This window comes from Castor canadensis, chromosome 2, assembly GCF_047511655.1.
Source record: "Castor canadensis chromosome 2, mCasCan1.hap1v2, whole genome shotgun sequence".
NCBI classification, from domain to species: Eukaryota; Metazoa; Chordata; class Mammalia; order Rodentia; family Castoridae; genus Castor; species Castor canadensis.
The window spans coordinates 84185165-84207987 of record NC_133387.1 but is presented as its reverse complement, the minus strand read 5'-3'; the positions used below and the strand labels follow the sequence as shown (position 1 = coordinate 84207987).

At 38.6% G+C, this 22823-nt stretch overlaps 2 protein-coding genes across 9 annotated transcripts in view; one reads left to right on the top strand and one right to left on the bottom strand.

Moving 5' to 3' along the window:
- Gsdme (gasdermin E) overlaps positions 1-10980 on the top strand; it is a 70321-nt gene extending 59341 nt beyond the window's left edge. For both annotated transcript variants that reach the window (XM_020179403.2, XM_074065165.1), the window contains 3 exons: positions 1336-1537; positions 4280-4353; positions 9993-10980. In XM_020179403.2, the coding sequence (XP_020034992.2) occupies positions 1336-1537; positions 4280-4353; positions 9993-10226 (510 nt within the window). In that variant the 3' untranslated portion in view covers positions 10227-10980. The remainder of the gene's footprint in view (positions 1-1335; positions 1538-4279; positions 4354-9992) is intronic.
- Positions 10981-14902: 3922 nt separating this feature from the next.
- Positions 14903-22823, bottom strand: part of Pals2 (protein associated with LIN7 2, MAGUK p55 family member) — a 108594-nt gene continuing 100673 nt past the window's right edge. For all 7 annotated transcript variants that reach the window (XM_074065159.1, XM_074065158.1, XM_074065162.1 and 4 more), the window contains one exon: positions 14903-19192. In XM_074065159.1, the coding sequence (XP_073921260.1) occupies positions 19016-19192 (177 nt within the window). In that variant the 3' untranslated portion in view covers positions 14903-19015. The remainder of the gene's footprint in view (positions 19193-22823) is intronic.

Here is a 22823-nt window from a genome sequence, read left to right as displayed (position 1 = left end):
TTTTGGTAAAGGGTTTTTTTTTCGAGGTATGGTCTCGCAAACTATTTGCCTATGCTGGCTTCAAACTGTGATCCTCCTGAGTTCCGCCTCCTGAGTAGCTAGGATTTCAGGCGTGAGCTACCAGGACTTGGCTCTGTGTCCTCTCCTTTATGGTGTCTTTTAAGGACATCCACCACTGGGTCTAGGGCCCACCCTAATCTAGGGTGATCTCATCTTGTCCTCACCTTACTTACCTCTATACTTATTCCAGACAAAGTCCCAATGTGAGAATGCAGGTGAACATATATTTTTGGGGGTCCCTATTCACAAGGCGGTTACACATTGGAACCCAAGTCAACCCATTCTATTTGGCACAGAGAAAGTGGGTGTTTCTGTTTTACAGTAGGATTCCTGGGAAGAACAAGCTCCTTAAGTTTAGTTGTACAGATAGTGAGGGGTCCAGAAGTTGCCCACCCCTATCCGCTTGAAATGTTTGTGCGAAAGAAGGCTCTGTATTGTAGTTTTGCTTTTTGTCTTTTTGCTTTTCACATTCTGTAGGGATCTGGAATAACCTCATGAATGCTGTGTGGTTTCCAGGAAAGCATTCAGAATAATTTGAAATTAGATTGTGCTAAAAGAGCTTAGTTACCAGTAACAGTGCCTGCAGTTGTTTGAATAGTCCAACAGCCTGGACACCTTTGCATCCAGAGGATGCAGAACCCAGCCCAGGGAACACACAAATGTTTCAAAAACCCTGTGACTTTTACCTCCTAAAATAGCTCTTACCAAGAGGAAAATGTCAGGCCAGTCCCCTGTGGAGAAAGCATCAGCAGCCCTGTTGGAGCAGGCTGTCTAAATGGTGGGTGGGGAGTGGACCTGGATGCAGGAGCTACTACTGGAGCAGGATGACCAGAACCTGTTCACCCAGCAGGGCCACCCACCCCACAGCTAGCCCTGCAGGGATGGATGAAGCTGCCCAGGGCCCAGCTGGGAACATGCTAAGTTTAGAGGGCTAATTTTTGAGGACCATGAGGAGTGATGCTTTTATATTCCTTCATCAGTTCTGCATCTGTTCCTGGTCTCTGGTACAACCTAACAGACATTGCCCTGGTCTGGAAGGTTCTACCCAACAATTCTTGCATGCTCTTCCCCTCTGTAGAGCCATGCTGTACTTGATCAATGCTTAGCTTACCGTCTCTTTATGAGGAAATTTAACCCTGTGGATGAGTAACTTCAGAACATAGAAAAGGGTGCAGTGCCTTGCTTTACCTGGGAGAAGATGGAGAGCATAGTGTGTGTGTAGGATCAGAGGCCTCACCATAGCCTTCATTTTTCTCTTCTCCCCTTGCCCTACAGTGTGACGACATGCTTGGTGGCCTCTGGTCCCCACAGGCCACACTGGTGATGGGTGAGCTGAAGCCCCCTCAGCTTCAGGACCTGACTGCCTTTCTGCAGCTAGTGGGGTGCATGGTGCAGGGTGAGCATCCTGGCCCTCAGGATGAGGTCAGCAACCAGAAGCTCTTTGCAACAGCCTACTTCCTGGTCAGTGCCCTATCAGGTATGGAGACAAAGGCAAAAGAGAGAGATGACTGCTGGCCTTTTGAAATTGTGCTTTCTATATATGCTTCTGGGACACAAATGATAATAAGTGTGGAAGATTTGGTAATGTGGTTCCCTCCTGTTAGTCCAGAGAGGCTAAGAGGTAGAGGCAGATGGAGAGTCCTAGACCTGAGAGAAGCAGGCCTTTTTGTCTGACTTGGGCCTCTTTTGTTCTTGGAGGCAGATCTCCTTCCCCAGGGAGGGGTGGCCCTTGGTCTCCTCTCACCAACACACACTGGAGCCTGGGCAGTGCTGAGTGACTGGGACTTTCATTTGGCAATTCTCTCTCCAGCTCTTCTGGTCCTTCTGACCCTTCCCTTCTTCTTTGCAAACTTGTTGCCTCAGTTCATGGCAGCCCCTGTTGCAGAGGGTCCATGTCCCAATGCGCAAGGCATGGAGACAGGGCTGTGACTGGCCCCAGCAGCTCCACGGCTTCTGCACACATTCTAAAGTGGCCTCTGAAGAAAGCAGTTACCAGTTCCTGTTGAACAGCAGACCCTGCCTGCTACCTCTCTCCCTCACCCATCCAGACTTGGCATGCCAGAGGGACTGGTGGTGGCCGTATGAGGAAGCTGGGCTTCCTGCTCCCTCTTTGGAAGACATGAGTGCCCAGCCCAGCCTGCTAGGCCCAGCTTCCCTTCAAGGGATGCAAGTGAGGGCTTGGTGATCCTCCCCAGTACTGCAGAGACAGAGGCCTGGGAATCTTCACCTTTTTAAAAACAGAGGTCTGGAGGTGTGGTTGAAGTGGTAGAACACCTGCCTTGCAAGTGCAAAGCCCTGAGCTCAAACTCCAGTACTGCCAAAAAATTCATCAGAATGTGTCCTTCAGGTCTGTGTATTGGTGAATATGTGCCCTATGTCTTGCTCTAAATCACCTGATTGACTGGGACAGGATATCAGAGAGCTCTATGGAACTCCACTAGAGACTCTGCCCAATATTAACATCAGTGAATTAGTCTTGGAGGACAGGCATTCTGCCAGGAGCTAATCCACAGGCCAGAGTTCTTTCCTTACGTGAGAGCCTTTCCTTACCACCCCTATTACTTCTTAAAACCCTTCTAGCTATAGATTGCCAAATACTACCACAGCCTCCTCCCCGAGCCTGGCAGTTTCAGTTCACAAGACTTGCTCTTTCTGAAGTGGAGGTCAGAGGTGGTAAAGTCTAGGTACACCCAATCTTTGCAGCCAGTGTCTAAGCCTCAGCTGCCCTTTTCTCCCAACTGTGATGTCATCTACACGTCAGTCACAGCAGAGGTTGGGCTGGTTTCTTAATTCTGGCCTTTTTCCCCATGGTACTAGGGACCAAACCCAGGGTCTCGTGCATGCTTTGAAACTTCCCTACCACTGAGCTGTCCCCCCAACCTCTTCACCTTTCCTCTAGGACACGATATTTCTGTTATCTTCCTGTGTGGGGTAAAGGGCCTCTCAGTGACAGATGTACACACTGCATTTGAAGGCAGGATGAGGGGCTCTTTGGCAGGGACATTCCCCTGGCTCCCCCTTCCTCCAAGTGCCCTTTGCCCTCTCATGGGACTGAACCATGTTCTTCTGTCCTCCGGGTTACGGGTTACAGGCTCAGGGACATGCACTTTTTTTTTTTTTTCCCAAGTAAAGCTGCTAAGGGATGCAGGTGTGAAGCAGTTCATGAACAGTGCCCTTTCCCCTGTCCCCAGGTGGTTTAACGGGTGACTTTTTGCCTTTTCAGCTCTGAGGTTGTGCCCCAGGGATTGGGGTCATTATAGGAATTGTACCTCTTTTATTCTGGAAGTACTTAATATTCATTTTGAGTGACACTGACGTGGACTTCCTTTCCTTGGGGGTTGGCAGGGCCCTTTTGGTGCACCCCCAGCCTTGCACAGCCTGGTCCCAACTCCTGCCGTTGGTGCCTCTGCTGCCTGATTAGCTCATACTGAAGTTTCCTCCTGAAAATGATGGCGGACTTGGGTGGAGTCCTTTGTAGTTTATGCAATGTTCTGACATATGCCCCTCCCCTAAGATAATCCCCATAGATTTATGGAGTCAAATGAGGAAACCGAGATGCTTTCCTACTGCCAGAGCCTGGTTACGTGGAGGGCTCAAACCCTCTACCACAGATCACAAGGTCTTTCTGCTTTTTCATGCTGATTCTCTTTTGCCACAGTTTGTGCTGTTCTCCCTGATTGGCAAACAGAATGTCAAGGCATATTGGATTCCTACACCTGTTTTCAAAAAGGATTTTGTTGTGCATTTAACACTGTTCATTTATTCAGAAATTAATGAGCACTTCCTCCACCCTGCTGGTGGAAAGGTACTAAAATATAAACTAGGTATCATTCAGGGGCTGGCTGTGTTCCCATGAACTTTTTTTTTTTTGAGACAGGATTTCACTATGCAGCTTATGCTGATTTTAAACTAGTGATCCTCCTTGTCTCAATCTCCTGAGTGCTGGGTTTACAGGAGTTCATCATTGCACCCCGTTCCCATGTTTTTTTTTTTTTTTTTGTACTGGAGCTTGAACTCATGACCTTCATCTTGAGCCACTCCACCAGTCCTTTTTTGTGGTGGTATTTTCAAGATAGGGTCTCATGAACTATTTGCCTGGGCTGTCTTTGAACCACGATCCTCCTGATCTCAGCCTCCTGAATAGCCATGATTACAGGTGTGAGCCACTGGCACCTGGCCTAATGAATTTTTGACAGACTGTGAGTTTTGTCTCTTGCAGAAATGCCAGATAATGCCACAGCTCTTCTGGGCACTTGCTGCAAACTCCAGATTATTCCCACCCTGTGCTACTTGGTAAGAAGGCTCCTGGGTAGAACCTTGGGAGGGATAGGAGGGGAACTGATGGGGAAGGGTAGACTCTTATCAGCTGATAAAACACCTCCAGCTTTTTCATCCATGACAGCTTAACCCCACTTTTTATACACTGCACAAGTCCATCCCATGGGAAGACTGAGGTTCAGAGGGAAAGAATTTGTTAAAGAACTGACCAGCAGAACTAGAAATCCAACCCTATCTCCAGACTCCAAATAATGTGCTTTCCACAGTTTGGAAAGAATTATGGCCAAGGTTTGGAGCTACATGACACGAATGGGGTCCAATACCTCGTCATTTGCCATGGCAAATAACAAGTCCATGCTTGTGTCAGGTTCACCAGGACTGCTTTGTCTTGGGGAGACATTGCTTCTTTCATCCTCTTTTAGGACTGTCATGAGTTTGATGCCCCCTGGAAATGTCATTATAAGAATAAGTGCTAGGTAATTATGAGTGTAACCCCACAGTCAAGATTAAGCTTTTCCTTTCAGTTACAGATTGGGCCATTAATGGAAACCAGCAACAGGCTTCTCTGAAAGCACTGCTGGGCAGCTCCTGTATGACTATAGCCACTACGGCAAAGCCATTGGGAGTTGAGAAAATTCCCAGCTGAGCTCCATAACCTTAGGACTGTTGCCAAGCCCTGACTATACCCATTTCTGTCCATTGGAAGTTGGGAAAGCTCACAGCAAAATCCTGCAGCTCCAGGAATCCACTCCCGCTGATACCTGTACCTACTTGAAAGAAACTAGGGAAAGTCTGCTGTCTAGGGACTGCAACTTCTGGTGCACAAAGCTTCAGTACCACCCAAGCTTGTCCCTGGGTGGTGGCGGGGGAGTAGTTCACATCCACATTCTTTAGCTCCAGGACAATGGCTAACAATGCAACAAGCTTCATTCCACCAGGGCTTGCCTGACTGGACCAAGGGAAGATCTTCCCCATGTCCCACATGTCCAGGAGCATGATACCAGCACCAGCAGCTCTAATGTTGCCTGCACATACCCTGCAAGACTTAGGGAACATCTCCATATCACAGTCTTTGAATCACGAAAGTCTGGGTAACACTTGTGCTTACCCCTTGGGACCTGGAGAAGGTACCACCTGAATCTCACTGCACTACAAAAGTGGCCAACAGTACTTTAAACCCCAGCAACTGTAATTACCCCAATGGAATCTAGATAAGGTCCCTTTTATATTCCCCTTTAACCCATGAGAGCTGGTCCACAGGCCCAGGCACCTCCCACAAACTTTGGCATCAACTGTGCTTGTCCTGAGGGATAGTCCCCTCCACATACTACACCACCAGGACTGGTGCTCTCAGGAGTTAACTGTGGAGTCTGAAGACACACCCTTGGAAGTCTATGTCCACTGCAAAGACATACAATTACTTCTGCAGTCTAGACTATTGAGGCATTCAGACACTGCTGATATGAGTCAAAGAAGAAATCACACAATGGCTACCCTTTTGAGCTCATGTATAACTAAAGACAAAGCACCTATCCAACTGACATCCTAAACAACAGACTTTTTCTACAAATGTTGCTTCATAAAATTGGAAGAATAAAAGTTACACCAGATGCACAGACATCAATGTAAAGACAGAGGAAACATGACATCTTGAAGAACATCTGTGAAAGGCTTGAAAAGCATTTCAAATAATCCTGAGGAAAGACAATGAGATTCAAGAGAACACAGATTAAAAAAATTCAAAGAGAATTAAAAAGAGCCCATCAGAAATCTTGGAGCTAAAAACTACTATCAATGAAATAACACAAGAGCTTCCACAACAGACTAGAATAAGAAGAATTTCTGAAATTGAGGACCATTCTTTTGACCAAAGGGGGGGAAAAAAAGGTTATGAGACATTAAATTAAAAAAAAAAGAGTATCATGGGAATTCCAGATGGGGGAAAAAGAGGAAAGGCATTAAAAAGCAATTTCATGAAATGATAGCCAAAGATATCCCAAATATTCAGAGATATATGAAGCTCAAAACACTCCCATTATACTCAATTAAAAAAGACCTTTCTCAAGGCATATTATAACAGACAAATTGTCAAAAATACAAGGCAATGACAAAATCTTACAAACAGCAAGAGAAAAGTGTCAAGTTAAACGGAAAGGAATACCCTGTTGAAATTAACAGATGTCTCAGCAGAAACCTTAACAACCAGAAGGAAAAGAGAATGATATGAAAGAACTAGCCAACCAAAAATACTATATTCAGCAAAATTATCTTTCAAAACTGAGAGATAGTGTCTCTCAGATAACCAGAAACTGATTGAATATCTCACCACCGAAGCAGCCCTACAAGAAATATCTAAGGGAACCCTACACTAGAAATGAAAGAATAATTACCATCATGAAAATATATGAATATGAACACTCACTAGAAGAAGGGACACTTGAAAGAGAAAGAAGAGAGTTGAACCTTGGCATGACAGAAAACAACAAAATCACAGAAATAAAAACGAGGTGGAAAGAACAAAAAATATACAAAACGAGCAGAGTCCACTTAACCAAATTAACAGGAGAAAGTTTACACCTATTATCAATAACTGTGAATATATATATGTATGTGTGTATATATATATAGATTTAAATTCACAACCAAGAGGCAAACACTGGCTGAGTGGATAAAAATCAAGACCCAACTATGTACTGACTACTAGAAATTCACATCACAGGTTAAGACACATATAAGAATAAAAGTGAAAGACTGGAAAACAGAGTATCATCAAAATGGATGCCAGAAGTCAGCCAGAGAAACCATACTCAGATAAAGACATTAAATTAAAAATGCAAAGAAGGCCAATATATATACTCAAAGGATCAATTCAGTGAGAAGATGTAATGATTGCAAATATAAATGCACCCAACATGACCAGAAAAATATATAAACCAAATATGACTAGGAGAGATAGATTTTAATCAGTAATAGTGGGGAACTTCACTTTTTTTCCAATGGGCAGTTCATCTAGACACAAGATTAAAGAAACATCAGAGCTGAACCATGTTATACAGCAATTGGACCTGACAGTAACAGAAATATTTCACCCCACAGCAACAGAAAGCACATTCTTCTCATTAACATGGAACACTCTCCAGAATGGCTTATAGACTGACACAAATCAGTCTCAATGCATTTTCAAAACTGAAATTATATAATGTATCTTAACAGACCATAAGGGAATAAAACTACAAATCAAAATCAAGAAGAGTGAGAAGTATACAATATATGAAAAATGAAAAACATGTTTCCAAATGGCCAATGGGTAACTGAAGAAGTTATAAGGCAAATAAAAAATTTCTAGAAACAAATGAAATGACAACATATATCAATCTGTGGGCTACAGTAAAAGCAGCACTGGGAGGGAAGTTTATAGCAATAAATGCTTGCATAAATAAAAAAAAATAGATCTCAAACAACCTAACAATGAGACTTAGAAAAGCAAGGACAAACCAAACCCAAAATTAACAGAATCAAGTAAAATGAAAACTAAAAATAAAACATAACAACAACAAAAAAGACCAATGAAACAAGATTTCTGTTTTTCACTTGTTCCTTCCTATTATTGCTTATACTCTCTCTTCAACAAAATTAGAGATAAGGGCAAAATAGTTTCTGCTGGGTATTGAGGGGGTGGGGGGGAAAGGGAGGGGGCGGGGTGGGGGGGAAAGGGAGGGGGCAGAGTGGGTGGTAAGGGAGGGGGTGGGGGCAGGGGGGAGAAATGATCCAAGCCTTGTATGCACATATGAATAATAAAATAAAAGGAAAATAAAATTTCTTTGTTTTTGAAAGAAAACAACCAGTAAACCATTAGCTGGACTACCCAAGACAAGACAAGACCCAAATGAGTAAAATTCTAGATGGAAAAAAGAGACATTGCAAATGACACCATAGAAATCAAAGGATCACAGGCCGGAGGCATGGTGAGTGGTAGAGCTCCTGCCTAGCAAGTGCAAGGCTCTGAATTCAAACCCCAGTATCAAGAAAAAAAAAAAAAAAGAAAAGGATCCAAGAAATCACTACAAACAATTATATGTTTCAAAACTGGAAAACCTAGAATGGATAAATTCCTGAATATACACAACATACCAAAATCAAATGTATAAGAAATAAAAAAATTAAAAAGACTTATAATGAATAGTGAGAAAGCAGCAGTAATTAAAAATCATCTAGAAGAAAAAAAAAAAAAGCCCAGGACCTGATGGCTTTACTGAATTCTACAAAACCTTTACAGAAGAACTAATGCTGATCCTTCTTAAACTACTCCAAAAAAACTGACATGGAAGGAACTCTACCAAATATTTTTCACAAGGAGCTACCCTAAAACCAAAACTAGACAAAGATACAACAAAAAACTAGACTCACATGCAAAAGTTCTCAATAAAATAGTACCCAAATTCAATACATCAAAACGATCCTTTGCCACAAGGAAATATTTGCAAACTATTCATCTAATGGAGGATTCATCCAGAATACAAAAGGGACTCAAAGTATTGAATACCATAAAACAAAAGAATCCCACTAAAAATGGGCCAAAGAACTGCTGAGCATGGTGGTGCACACTTGTAATCCCTGTACCTGGGAGTCTGAGGCAGGAGGATCACGAGTTCGAAGCCAGACTGGGCTGCATAGTGAGACCCTGTCTCAAAAACAAACAAAAACCCCCACAAAGTAAAAGAACTAAACAGACACTTCTCAGAAGACGACATATAAATAACAAACACATGGAAAAATGTTCATCACTAATCAGAAATATATGAATCAAAACCATGATGAGATTCTCTCACCCCAGTTAAATGGCTATCATCAAAAAATAAGTAATGCTGGTGAGGATGTGAAAAAGGGAACTCTTACATACTGTTAGCACTTACGTGAAACAGTACAGAGATTTCTCAAAAAACTAAATACAGAGCTACCAAATACGATTTGACAATTTCATACTATGTGTGTGTGTGTATCCAAAGGAGATTAATCTCCCCATAGACACAGCACATCTCCCCACTCATTTGTGGACACATGCCAGCCAGTCTCACAGAACAGGATAAATAACGGTCACCAGAGGCTACACAAGGCAGTGGGGAGGAAGAACAGAATAATGAAGTTCAACAAAGGGCACCAAATCACAGAGAGAGGAATAACTTCTGATCCTTCTTTAACACACTGGGGTAACTATTGGTTAAAACAATCTGATGTGTTCCAAAGTAATCAGAAGAGTTTGACATTCTAAAATGAAACAATTCCTGTTGAACGAAGATGATTATCCTGATTTGATTATATTGTATACAGGCATTAAATTATACTAATGTCTCTATAAAACAACAGGTGAGCCCTGATACTGGCGTATGAGGATGTCACATCCTGACCTTTCTCATCTCTTGGAGTTAGTGGGTATAGAAAGTAAAAATTGAGAGTGGGGATTCAGAGGACCGCAGGTGGGTTGGATTAAATCAGGCCTGAAGATGTATCTTGTTACATCTTCATGGTTTTCCTCCTCATTTGGTGAATTTAAAAACAATTATTCAGCTAGTTTTTACCAGTTACTGAAAAGTGCATTACCGTCTAAGTACATGGATTTTTCCATGGCATTTTAAAATTTAAATTTGTCATTTCAGCTCCACACTCTGTCTGACAACGGGGTCTCTGACCTGGAAGACCCAGTCTTGGCTCCCCTGAAAGACACTGAGAAGTTTGGGATTGTGCAGTGTTTGTTTGCCTCTTGTGATATCAGCTTGGAGAGACTGCAGTCATCTGTGAAAGCTGTCATATTGTCGGATTCTCACATCTTCCCACTGATTCTTTCTATTACTCTGAGTGGACTCCATGCACTAGGCAGAGAACATCAGTAATGTCATTTGTCAGTCAGAAGTACGTTATTGGCTAAGGCTGGGCGTTTTTCAAAACTGTTAAGATACTACTTTGGGATTTAGTCCAATGCACATAAAAGTTGATTAATGAAATTAATTACAAAAGAAGCCATGGCAGTATGAATGTCCCCAGGTACTTTTTAAACAGGTTTTTTTTTTTTTTTAAAATCAGAAGCCTCCTATGCTAGTAAATGGTGAACAAGGGCTTCCAAGGTAGATCTTAGCACCTAAGGAACTGAGGGAGAGTGGAAACTCTTAAGCTGGTGTACACTCAGACCTTTTTTCCTGCAGAGCAATGAGTCATCTATCACACTAAAATATTCTAATAGCCCCCTTCCTGTTTGGGATCTGGCTATCTGTGTTTGACCTTGCCATACTTTGGTGAATATACTAATTTTATATCTAGAACAATGTAGTGTTCTTATGCATCCTGGGAACTTAATTTGTCAAGAACTGTATTTTCTATCAAAGGAAATTCAGAATTGTATATATTTTGCTCTTCTGTTGTGAGGTCCTTCTGCTACAAATGGCTTAGGGCTCCTGATTCTACCAATAGTAGAATCAGTTCCTCTGGGACTTACAGGCCCTGGGAACGAGGAACAGCAGTGGCTGGAGGGAAGCACACTAGTGCATGCTCATTTTCTCCTCCATGTCACCCACTTAATCCCTTTCACCGCTTCAGATTTGAAGGAACATGAACAATGATGAAATAAAGCATCACCTCTGTTAAAAACAAGACTTGGCTTTAAGCAATTTACTATATGTGGAGGAAAAAAGATACAAAGGTATGCACTGTGGTGGCAAATGTTAATTAACTTATTAACAGAGAAAGTGAAAGTAGTTGTGGTAAATTGGTGGCACTGTGCCTTTTTGGGTTTTTTTTTTAAGTCAGTATAAAGAACTGTAAATAGAATATTTAATAACAATCTTTTATATAAAAATATACATGTATTGACATGGAGAAATCTTGCTTAAAGAGCTCACAGAAGCCAGGTGCCATGGCTTGTGCCTGTAATTCCAGTCTGGGATAAGAGGTAAAGATGTTTTCACCCCTGTATTCCTGTTAGAAATTTATGTTATCCTCTAAAGACCCAAAAGTAGACAGGTAGCATAAGAACAATGAACAGTACTAACTCTCCTGGAGACCTAATACGCTAGAATAGCAGTTTCTTGTGAGGTATCTTGGGAGTGAGCTTCAAAGGGCTCTTGGAAAGACTTCCTCCATCACCCACAGCCTCCATCTCTTGCCAGCCAAGGGTCCACTGCCCCTTATGGCAGGCCCACAACTGAGCTGTGTGCTGCTGCAGGCTCTCTCTCCTGGCCAGCTGGGAAATGGCCATTGTACACATGCCATTGAAGCAAAGAAGGCTGTTTTCTCAATCCTGTATTTTAATCTTCCCCAGTTCTAAAATTCTTTGATTGTGTTGTCTTTGAAAGCCACCAAATTGCTTAGGCCAGGATAAACAAACAATAGTTAGGGTTTCCTTGTAGAGAAATAGAGGCAAGTGAAAAATTCATTCAGGTGGGAAAAACTAAAATGATGCTGTACAAAGACCACTGCCTTAAAGGGAATCACCAAAGCTAAGATCATACCCTGCTGTCTCCAAACTTTAGTTCCACCTTTAAGTGAAACACTATGTTACTCTAAGAGTAAATATTTATTTGTATGTACAAAAATATTTTACCCGGATGTAATCTCACAAACTGAACATTTTGATTTTTGTTTTGAATAATACATGGAAATAAGTGAAATTATTTATAGAGACAGTTTCTGAAAAATCAATAATAAACTGTGCTGCAGGAAAATTTTTTATTAATACTAGGACAGCAGTAATGCTTCTTTTATACAGGAAGTAGTAATACAATTACTAGGAAGGTAGTAGTGCTTAATTTTTATTTTTAAACCTTTTCATCAGAAATTTAAGCAGCTTGTTGACCTCTGATTTTTGATCACTAGTGAGCATTTTGACCTCCACTGGGGGAGAAAAATGTTTTTGTCTACAATCACTTCAAAGGCTGGAGGTTAGAGAGACAATGCATTTATGTTCAAAGGAAAGATAAACCAAAATGAACTTTGGGGGGGGAGATAAAAAACTCCCACAGCAAAGTTTTCATATTAGATGCTTTTTATGGGCTCTGCCAGAGCACAAAATACCATGCAGAAAATTTCACTTTTTTTTTTTTTTTTGCTGAACCCTACCACTCCTTCTTCTGTAATAGGATCCAAGATGCTAGTTAAAAAAAATCATACACACACACGAAAATATCATAATGAAATCCACTAAAACTGTTAAAGGCAAGAGGGAAGGTAACAGTAATAGTAATACATCATATGCACGTACTGAAGTATTACAATGAAACCCCACTGTACAATTTATGCTAGTTAACAAAAAAGAGAAAAAAAATTGTTAAGGAAGAAACAGGAACCCATCAGCAGTTCTTTTTAAGACAATATACAGCTAAATGAAATGCTCACCTTGTATTTCAAGTACGGGTGTACACACGCTATGACGTCCAATCTGGTTTTTCTTGAAAAGGCTAAGGTATTTCCCATTTGGACAATAAGCTTTACATATTCGATGTAATGTTATTACAGCCCACCTCTCAAATGGAGATGAAAACCATACATTTTGACTAGTAATTGCTTCTGGTTTAAAGTTAGTAATTGATAGCTGATGAGGTTTTTGTTGAAGATGGAACCTGGAGCCCTGTGTATGCTAAGAATACATACTCTACCATGGAGCTATACCCCCCAGCCCTAGCCCTCAACTGATATGTTTTTTTAATTCTTACTAAGGTGTCTTAAAATTTATTAATATATAATAGTTGTACAGGAAAGAGTCATTTGACACTTACATATGTACTTACAATGTATCTTAATTAGATTCATCTCCATCATTCTCACTCATCCCTTCCCTTCTTAGAACAATTCTATTAGGTTTCATTGTTCTATTTTCATACACATATACAAAGCACATCACCAGTTTTGGCCTCCTCCATTTACTCTCCCACTGGTACCCACCACTGGACAGGACCTGTTTTTACCTTCCTGTCCTTCATTTTTTAAAGTGTATATTGACTGCTCAAGAGGCTTCACCTTGATATTTCATACATGTATATATGTACTTCAGTCAGATTAACACTGCTATTACTTTCTCTATCATCTGGCTCCCCTATTACTCAACAGCTTTTAGTGTATTTCGTTATACTGTCTTCATACACAGATGCACTGTGTTTCAATATTATTCACTATTACTCTCTCTTCCTCTCCTGCCTCCTTGTAGGCCTCTCAGACAACGTTTTCCTTCATATGTGAAAGCTAGAACTGTAAGATACAGGGGTGTGTATATACACATGCACATACACACACACAGAGAACAGGATTGTTTAACAATGGGTCTTCTGACCCACTGTACTCTTAAGTTATCAGGCCACCTTGAATGATAGGACCACCACCAAATTTTAGGTATGGCCCATTATATTTACATATTGCTGCCCCTGGCTTGCTGTTGGCTGAAGTGCAATAAAGACAACTATTTCCAACTTTTGAAATACGGAGTTGGGAATACTGGTCAGTTGTAGTATGTGTGCTTTGTATTTGCGAGGCCCTAGATTAAACCCTAGTACCAAAAACCAAAAACCAAAAACCAAAAAAAAAAAGATTTTTTGGCTTCTGTTCTGTGGTAACAATAATTCCTACATTTCATGGGACTCAAAGACAATAGTTTATAAGCAATTTATTGTTTAACTTCCAAGTTATAAATGGCCTCTACCTTAACTACAGATCTGTTCATTCACTTTATGCTGGAGATTAGAAAACAGTAAAGGCTAGTAGAAAAAGAAAAGAAAGAATCGTTGCTTCTGACCTTCTATGTATGGAGGGAAAAGTCAAATTTATCACATCACTGCATAATCAGCCAATACCTGAGAAGCAATTAGAAAGAAAAAGAGCTTTTATCTGGAGTTTGAGGCTAACTGGACTGAACTGTGAATGTTTCTTCCTATAAAGAAATAATATGCCTATTAAACTTAACACTGTGAGTAAAACAACAGGTCCGAGGTGGTAACTGTCAGGCATCAGGATAAAGTGGGGTGGCTTTAGGGGGCAAAGATCAGAGTCTATTCCACATTTGGATTTGGGATGGGATTCTAAACCAGAAGAAGCCTTGGGATTAGGGTGACTGAAAGGGCAAACAGACCCTCTTATAGACTGGAACTATATCCTTGGGCTATTTTAACCTGGAGGTGGGAATCCTGAATGGTGTTCACCATCCTCTGCATCACCTCAAGATGATGTGCACTTTAAAGAAACTAAGAGATAAGCGACCTTAGTATGAATGAACACATTTAATAGTCTAATAAAGATTTACCAGTTACAAATTACTCCTTATAATTTAAGATGAAGTCAAATATTAACTTAGTCCTATTTAACAAGTGGGATGGTAAAGATCAAAGCTATAAATCTTATAAAAAAGCATATGGTTAGAAGTCAGAATTAGGATCTTAGGCAGAAGCACACTGTTTTTACTTTTACCATGAGAGTACATCAGACAGTGCTGCAGTGCTCTGCCAACGTAGTGCAAACCATGCTTCTTACCTTAGAAATGAGGTACCATCATTTTCTTACTTTCAATCCATTAAGGACTCCTGTTTTTAGGAGTTTAGAAACTCTGTGCAGTTTTTAAAAATTCATTCCAGGAACACAGAAGGTAACATGATGAAATACAACAAATATTAAAAAAAAAAAAAGACTTGAAAAAAACCAAAACAAAAATGCAATTTAAAAACCTTACCTTAAAGAACTATAGAATTGTCATCTTCTTCAGGTACGTCACATATATTTACATAAAACAGATATGATGCTGAATTATTAGTGAAATGTATTCTTAAAAGTATGTAATATTCAGTTGCACTATAAACAATAATCTCATTATTTAAAATTTCTCCACAGAACTCCAAATATATTACAGATGTTATTGTAAGAATTCTCACAGAAAATCCCTTGCAACAAAAAGGTATTAAAATCCTTAAGCCTCAATCACAGCACAAACTCATTTGAAGTTTTAAGTTAGTACTTCCCAAGAGGCTTCCATCCAGAACTTTTATGTTTTCCTGAAGGAAACTAAATTACAATAATGAAAAATAACTTTCTGAGCTTAATTTCTCTTATTTTTCAGAAAGAAGATAAGCATTAGCTTCAAGGTAAAACCAGAATCTTTTAAAACAATCTAAAACAGCTTCAGAAAGTCTAGGAATTTGAGAGTAATTAAAAATTTTAGAACACTAGTTATAATACATGGGTGGATTTTATTATTTATGTATTTTTGGAGAATGTTACACATTATAGGCATAGCTGTATATATATACACACACACATATATATGGCAACTCAAGACATTTTTTAAAAAATGAACTACTTATGTACATAAAGCCTCAGGATTGCCTTTTTCATACTTAGTATAAAGACTTATTACTACAAAATTATTGGCTCTCTAGCCTGCAATTCTGAATAATGGAAGAGTCATGAAAGTAAAATACATGCAGTTGTTTTGATCAATTTTCAAAATTTCATGTTTTCAATTTGTCAATTCAAAATAATAATTATACCTAGTTTTATGGCTATCCATTTTGAAAATCAACTCCAATCACTGGATCAAAATACTTGTTATGCATAAGAATAAGTACCATTTCAATGAAATTTTAGGGATGGTCTTTTATTGTCACTGGGATATTATGGCCAGAGCAGTTAGTATCTGGCCATAATCTACAATGTCATGCTATTGAACTCTACTGCTAATTTGGGTTATTTTATAAATATGTCTTAACTACCAATTTGTTGTTTTAAAGAAAACTTCTCCTTATAGGCTATTATAAATAAGTGTGCTAGATTCTAGAATCTAGAATTCTGGCTCCTATTGCTGTAGCCACACTGAGTTTTTGATAATTTCTATTTCAGAAAGGTATGGTCAGCAATTGTATAGAGTTGGCAAAAAAAAAGAAAAGTAAACTCCTGATGTATTTGACATTTAAAATTCTCTAAACTAGAAATAGAGACTGCATAATAAAAGAATGGCTATACTGAAGGTGAAAATTCTACTTGTAGGACATCAAATATATCCCACCAGTTACAGCTTAATGACTTATTCAGGGACATCATCTCTATGGAAACTCATACGTTTGGAAATGAAAAATATACACATAACCACTTGTTGTATATGAATAGTCAAGCCCTGAATGCTGAATGTGGATGCTCATCTGTGCACAGTAACCCTCAGGTACTCTTATGTATCAACATATCATGTTTACTTACCAAAAGCACAGGCATACGTGTGTTTTTTACCTATTATCAACTGTTCAAAATCACTGTAAACCATTTTATCTTCAGTCAGGCTATTATAAATAAGTCTATTATCTTATTTTCCTATAAGAGAAATATACTTTTCTTTGATCACAATACCGAGGAAAAACCCTGGGGTGGGCCTCTGAGCCTCCTAGCCTCAGCAGAGCATGGCTGGTTCCTGCAGACTCAGATGAGACTTGGGTGTCAAGTTTGGTGATTCTTCATTGAGGTTCAATGAACTTTTCTAGATTTATTTTCTTTGACATTGACATCTACATTGAAATGAACTAAACTGCATCATTTCAGTAGGAAGAATCTAATGTGAACGACATAGCAAATAATGAATACCATTCATAGCAGAAATAATTCTTTTAAGTATAAACTATATTCCAAAATTCTCTTTTGATGTCACATGATAAGGCTATAAATACATATGTGAAAGTCATTGCTGTTGCATCAAGATAGTAGAAATATTTTGTGGGTAAACTTCTGTGCTGCTACAATTATTCATGGAGTAGCATGAAGGTACGCTGGGAAATACAGCACATTTCATTGGAGTACAGAGCTGAAATTTCTCTTAAAACCTACAGGGTGTTGAGACCTAAGTTCTAAGACATCACCTCAATACTGTGCTTTGATTCATGTTGCTTGAGAAGCTATGAATGTAGGGCAGATAAGTGTGGTTTAAAATTTTCCAAAGTTATTTAAACAGTATGATCCATTTTATTACCAGTTTCCAGTTCCAGGGCAAGGCAAAAGAATTTATGCTCTGGCTATAAAACTCTAGAATTAAAAAAAAAAAAAAGCTTAAGAGATTTCTATTTTTAATCATACAACAATTTAGACATTTTATTGTGAAAATAATTTAAAACAGCATGTGGATATTTATCTTCAAAGCCCTCCCAGTTGGCATTCTATTTGACAGCATTAATGAAGGGGAAATTCAGCTGATTTAGCAGCCAGATACCTGTTGCCTAACAAACACCAAAGATGCTAATTAATATTTAAGTACCTAACCGTTTAAGGTATGAATATTGTGTATATGAAAAGCTAGACGTGAAATAAAATATGGTTAACTTGTGGTAGTGATGAGCTTATCTCTGAATGTTTTAGGAAGAATTTTTATCATATAAGAGTTCTAAAGGAAAATACTGGGGAGAATATGTAATTTGTATATTATGTCAATGCATCTAAAGGAGGACTTTTGTCATAATCATCAAACAATAAAGTATATTTCCTAAAAGAAGTGTAAAAAATACAAAACACTTTAATATATAATACATTATATAATATCCATTATATAATGTATATATTATGTGTATGTATATATATATAAAATAGCTGATAATTATTTCTGAATTTTGTAAGTTGTTCAACGAATGATTTTCAATAAAACAAACAGAACAAGTACCCTACAATCACATCACATTTCAAAGAGCACATTGATCACTCACAAAAAAAAACCCTCCACCTGCAAACTTAGAGGCATCTTTAAACATCACAGAAATTTGCAGAAGCATGATATTTTGCTGACCCATATCCTTAAAAACAAGACAAAACAAAACAAAACCCCCTATCATGTGGTAGGTTCAAAAATTTATGTGTGAAAATGAGTAAACTTTTTAAGTGTCATTTTGGGCTTTAAAGGATAAGGCACTCTCTGAGTCTGCATGACTTAGCTTCCAGCCTGAGCTTCTGTGCTAAATTATTAACCTCAGCATGTTGCTGCAATGACTGAAAAGAATGAGCCCATAAAGAGAGTGCAAGGTATTGCTCTTCATTTTTTCACTGAAGATAGAAATGAAGAAGAAAGTAACCCATTCTGAATAAATTAGAATGGTTAGCTTAGCCACATGCCACTGAAATAGTATAAAGTATGAGACTCTGAAGACTTCTGATGTCAGACTGAGATGGCAGATCAGCCACAGCATCGACCCTAAAACTCTCCTTTTGTAAGAAAGTTGATTAAGAAGGAGTCAGTAACTACTGTTTTCTTCTATAAGACTATCTGACCCTTCACTAGTGAAATATTGAACTAAATGGCATCTTTACAAAACTACTTCAAGTATTCATTATCACAGTGAAAATGTAAGACCAATGTTAAGAGTGAATGATCTGAAAATTCCTGTGATAGAAGGGCAAGGGTACTAAATCAAAAACATATACAAAATGCTTCAACGCATTTCTTTATGTGATATGAATAGAAAGATTATCCATAAAAAGTTAGAAAAATTAAGATAAATTATATATTAGTACACCGTCCCAACCACGTTTTATATAAAAATTCAGAGGTGTACTGATTTCAATCTAGAAGATAAAAATGCCTGAACTTGGCAGATATCTTCTATCTGTGCACAAATTTTCTCAGTAGGTTTATTTGTTGAGTCACTTTTTTAAGAGTTTTATTTTAATTGTTAACCTTATTGAATCATCAGTAAACCCAGCTGATTGGGACCCACTGTGGTTCCATTCTCAGTTTCTCTATGGCAGTTTGTAGTTTCTCAAAGGCTTTGTCTAGATTGTCATTTACGATGATCAAATCAAAATAGTGGTTGTAAGCTCTCTGAATCCGCGCACTTTCATCCACTGTTTTCTTCAAGTCGGAGTCCTGTGAAAGTTTTAAAAGGAAGTGTTTGTACTGTAATATGCATTTACTTGCTTAAACTCTAAAAGTGAGTAAGAAGCTGGCTGAATATTTGTTTATTGCAATTCCAATATTAATCCTCAAAATTTAATCTATACACACCATGTTAAAAAATACCATCTGTTCTTATTTTTGTTTTTCCATGTATATTCATGTTTGCATTTCTGAGTATTTCTGGACCTTCTGTTGTGCTGATATTAGAATAAAATTCCTAATTAAAAGAATGCCGATTGTAATCTTAGGGTGAATATAAGGTAATAATAGAATTATTGAGGGTGCATGAGTTCTAGGTGGTTTGCAAATAATCCTTTCCCAAGATTTTTATCATATGGCCAATCTAAGTCATGGAGGCCAAATTATAGTACCTTTTCAGTTCAAAGCCAATTTGCTATTCAGCTGTAAGAAAGTCAGAGAATCTTAAAAATGTGCTTTGAAGACTAACTACATGCTGCCTGCCCATTTACCATCAAAACACACACTCACACTTTTATTTAGTTGTAGTTTTGTCCTAGTATGGTCATATAAGTAGTTCTAGTCATTTTGGGATGATTTGGGGAATGCCTAATTAATGGGTTCTGTACGAAAAAGTAGAGCTTTTCATAACTATTCTACAAATATTTATTGAGTGCCTATTAAAGTCTCCGCTATGGTTCTGAATCAGTAGATATAACAATAAATAAGATAGAGATGGCTCCTGCCTTTTAGCAGAAAAGAAAGATAAAGGACAAATAAAAAATTCCAAGTTGTAATAGGTACTATAAAAGAAACAACAAAGACACAAAGAATTTAAAGATATCTACCTTAGAGAGTGTGACTGGTAAGACACTTAGCTAATGATAGCTAAGCTAAGAAATAAAGGAAAGGAGAAAGAACATTCCACGGAGAAGAAACAGCACTGCAAAATCTAGACAGGGAAATGGCCCTGGTGCCATTAAGAGTCTGAAAGAAGACCAGCTTGGACAGAGGGTTGGGGCTTGGGGCCAGGTCAGAGGAACGAGATGTGAGGAAAAGACACCTGTGGGTCTCAATAAGGAATGTGACATGACACCAGCAGATGCAGGAAGACTGTGATCCAGGTCAGAGCAGAGCAGCAGATGCAGGAAGACTGTGATCCAGGTCAGAGCAGAGCAGTAGATGCAGGAAGACTGTGATTCGGGTCAGAGCAGAGGGCTGCCTGGAGGATGACACTGGCAGAGGAGAATGGAAAAAACACCAACCTGGAAATTTACTGTGGTGGCTAGAATAAATCAAGACTAGCTATTAGGTTTCTAACTTGAGTAAATGAGTAGCTTAGATGATGCAAAGCTGAAGGATGAAAGCAGGATTATTTTTTGGGGGGTAGGAAGGAAAATGTTCTTTGTATATGGCAAGTTTAAGATATCTGAGATGTAAAGTAGGTGACAAGTCAGAGCTCTGAGGTCTAGGCTAGCTAAGAAAATCATCAGCATACCAATGAATGTATGTAAATGGCTTTGGTGAAATAACCTAAGGGAAATTGTGTAGAGAGAAGTGGATTCACCACCAGGTCCAAGAAACCAGAATACTTCCAACTAGACTCCTAAATAAATTTGAAATAACTATAATACCTTTGGTCATAGGGATATAAATAGGCCATAATTCAACCTGAAAGCAATTATTACCTATTATAAGTCATTACCTTATAAGTTAACATGAAATAAAACAAGAAAACCAAAAACAAGCTACTGTGTATGTGTGTGTGCGTGTGTTGTTGTTGTTGACAGTGGAACTTGGGCTTGCACAGCTGGTAAGCTCTACCTCTGTGCTGCACTTCCAGCCCAATGATCTACCTTTTATATAGTAATGTAAAGAAAGATAATACATATACACACTTGCTAGCAGTAAAAATGGTTACCCAAAACAGCAACTAATGGTGGTGAAAGGAAACAAGAGTGGAAAGGACACAGAAATGCTGTATTTGTTTTTATGATTCGCACTGCAACTCTGAAAATGTTGTGTAGAATTATACAACAAAATTAAATTCAAATGGTAAAAAAAGGTAAATAATATCTAAAAGCCAAAATCAAAATGAAACAGTGTTTTAAGTTGATGGCTTAATCACACAGTAAGGAATTATTTCAATGACTTTAAAACAAAATAACTTGATATCTAGTGGGATATATCTTAAGAACAATTAAAAGCCTGGAACTTAAAACTTCTTAACAATCATAGTATTAATATCGATACTGTTACCTCAGAAATTATGTGTGTGTCAGCTTCATTTATATTTATATACATGTAAAATAAGAAATCATGCTACCTTCACCAAGAACAAAGATTTTTGGCATAAGAGGAAAAAGGCAAATATAAAGACAGGAAGAAAAAAAATAATGTGAAATTTGCATTGGAACTATCAAGTTAAACTACTGATATGTTTTCTAAAAAAAAGAAAAAAAAATGTATCCTCTGAAAGGCCTAGGAACGATGTCTAACTAAGTTGAATACAAACCCTTAGTGTGCCTGAATTATTGCTTAAATATCACTCCCCAATAAAAGGAATCAGGGCTTTTAGATGGCTGGTTCTAGGTATGGGCCAAGAAATGTACAAGAAAAACCTGGAAGAACTTGTCATACTAGGAAGCAAAGTATCATCAAACACTACTAGGGTTATGACAAAACTCTGACTTAAAGCCAGGCTGAACGGGCTCTTGCTAGCTGAAGAAAGAGTAACTTAAACATCAAAAAGAGTAACAACTGACTTAAGCACAGGAGAGGCAGTACTGCAAATGACACTGTTGAAGCAGAATGATTAAATTGTATATACTTAGTGAGATATACTCTGAAGATAAAAAGAACTCTGTGTGTGCCTGTGTTTGTGAGGGGGAAAGGGGTCTTCATAGTAATCATACCAGTGGTGTAGTGTTGTTATGCTTGTTTTCAGACTGTTTGTACTAGGGGATAAAGCAAATGAGTCACGTGATAGTCTAACCTTCCAATGCTTTTGAAAACTAGGATATCCAGCATAAGAGAAAGGGATTAGACATACAAAAGACACTTGGGAAATATCAGTGTGGATTGATGACATGTTGTTCTTTAAATATACAAAGAAGAAAGATGTATCCAAGCTCTGGCTACATAAAAAAGGTCAGATAAAAACAGGGCACACCCCTTTGTATTTTGGTCTTAAAATGTGCCTGAACAGGAACCCGAGCATCTTTGGAAAATGCGTGATTCCTGGCCTGGAAAGGAAATATACAAGATGAACACGAACATCTTCACACCAGGTAGCAAGGAAGCGTTCCAAGACTATTAGGCTCATGAAAAAAGGTCTCAAGCACCAACTAAGTTATGTTCCTATTGGTCAGAAATAGGGTGATCTGAATATGAACAAGCATAATAACTGCAATACAGTAAAGCATGTCAAACAAGTTTGAACTCATGCATTCATTAAACAAAAAACAAAGAAAACTAGCTTCATTTGATCACCTAGAGGCTCTGAGGGAACAAATCTATTATTCTGAAAGGTGATCTATAAAAGGACAGTATCAGGCCTTTCCTATATGAACTGTAGCTCAGAGTAAACAACAAGTTAGTGAGGAAAAGTTCTTTTCTAAAAGTGCTCCAGTTTTTAAATTCA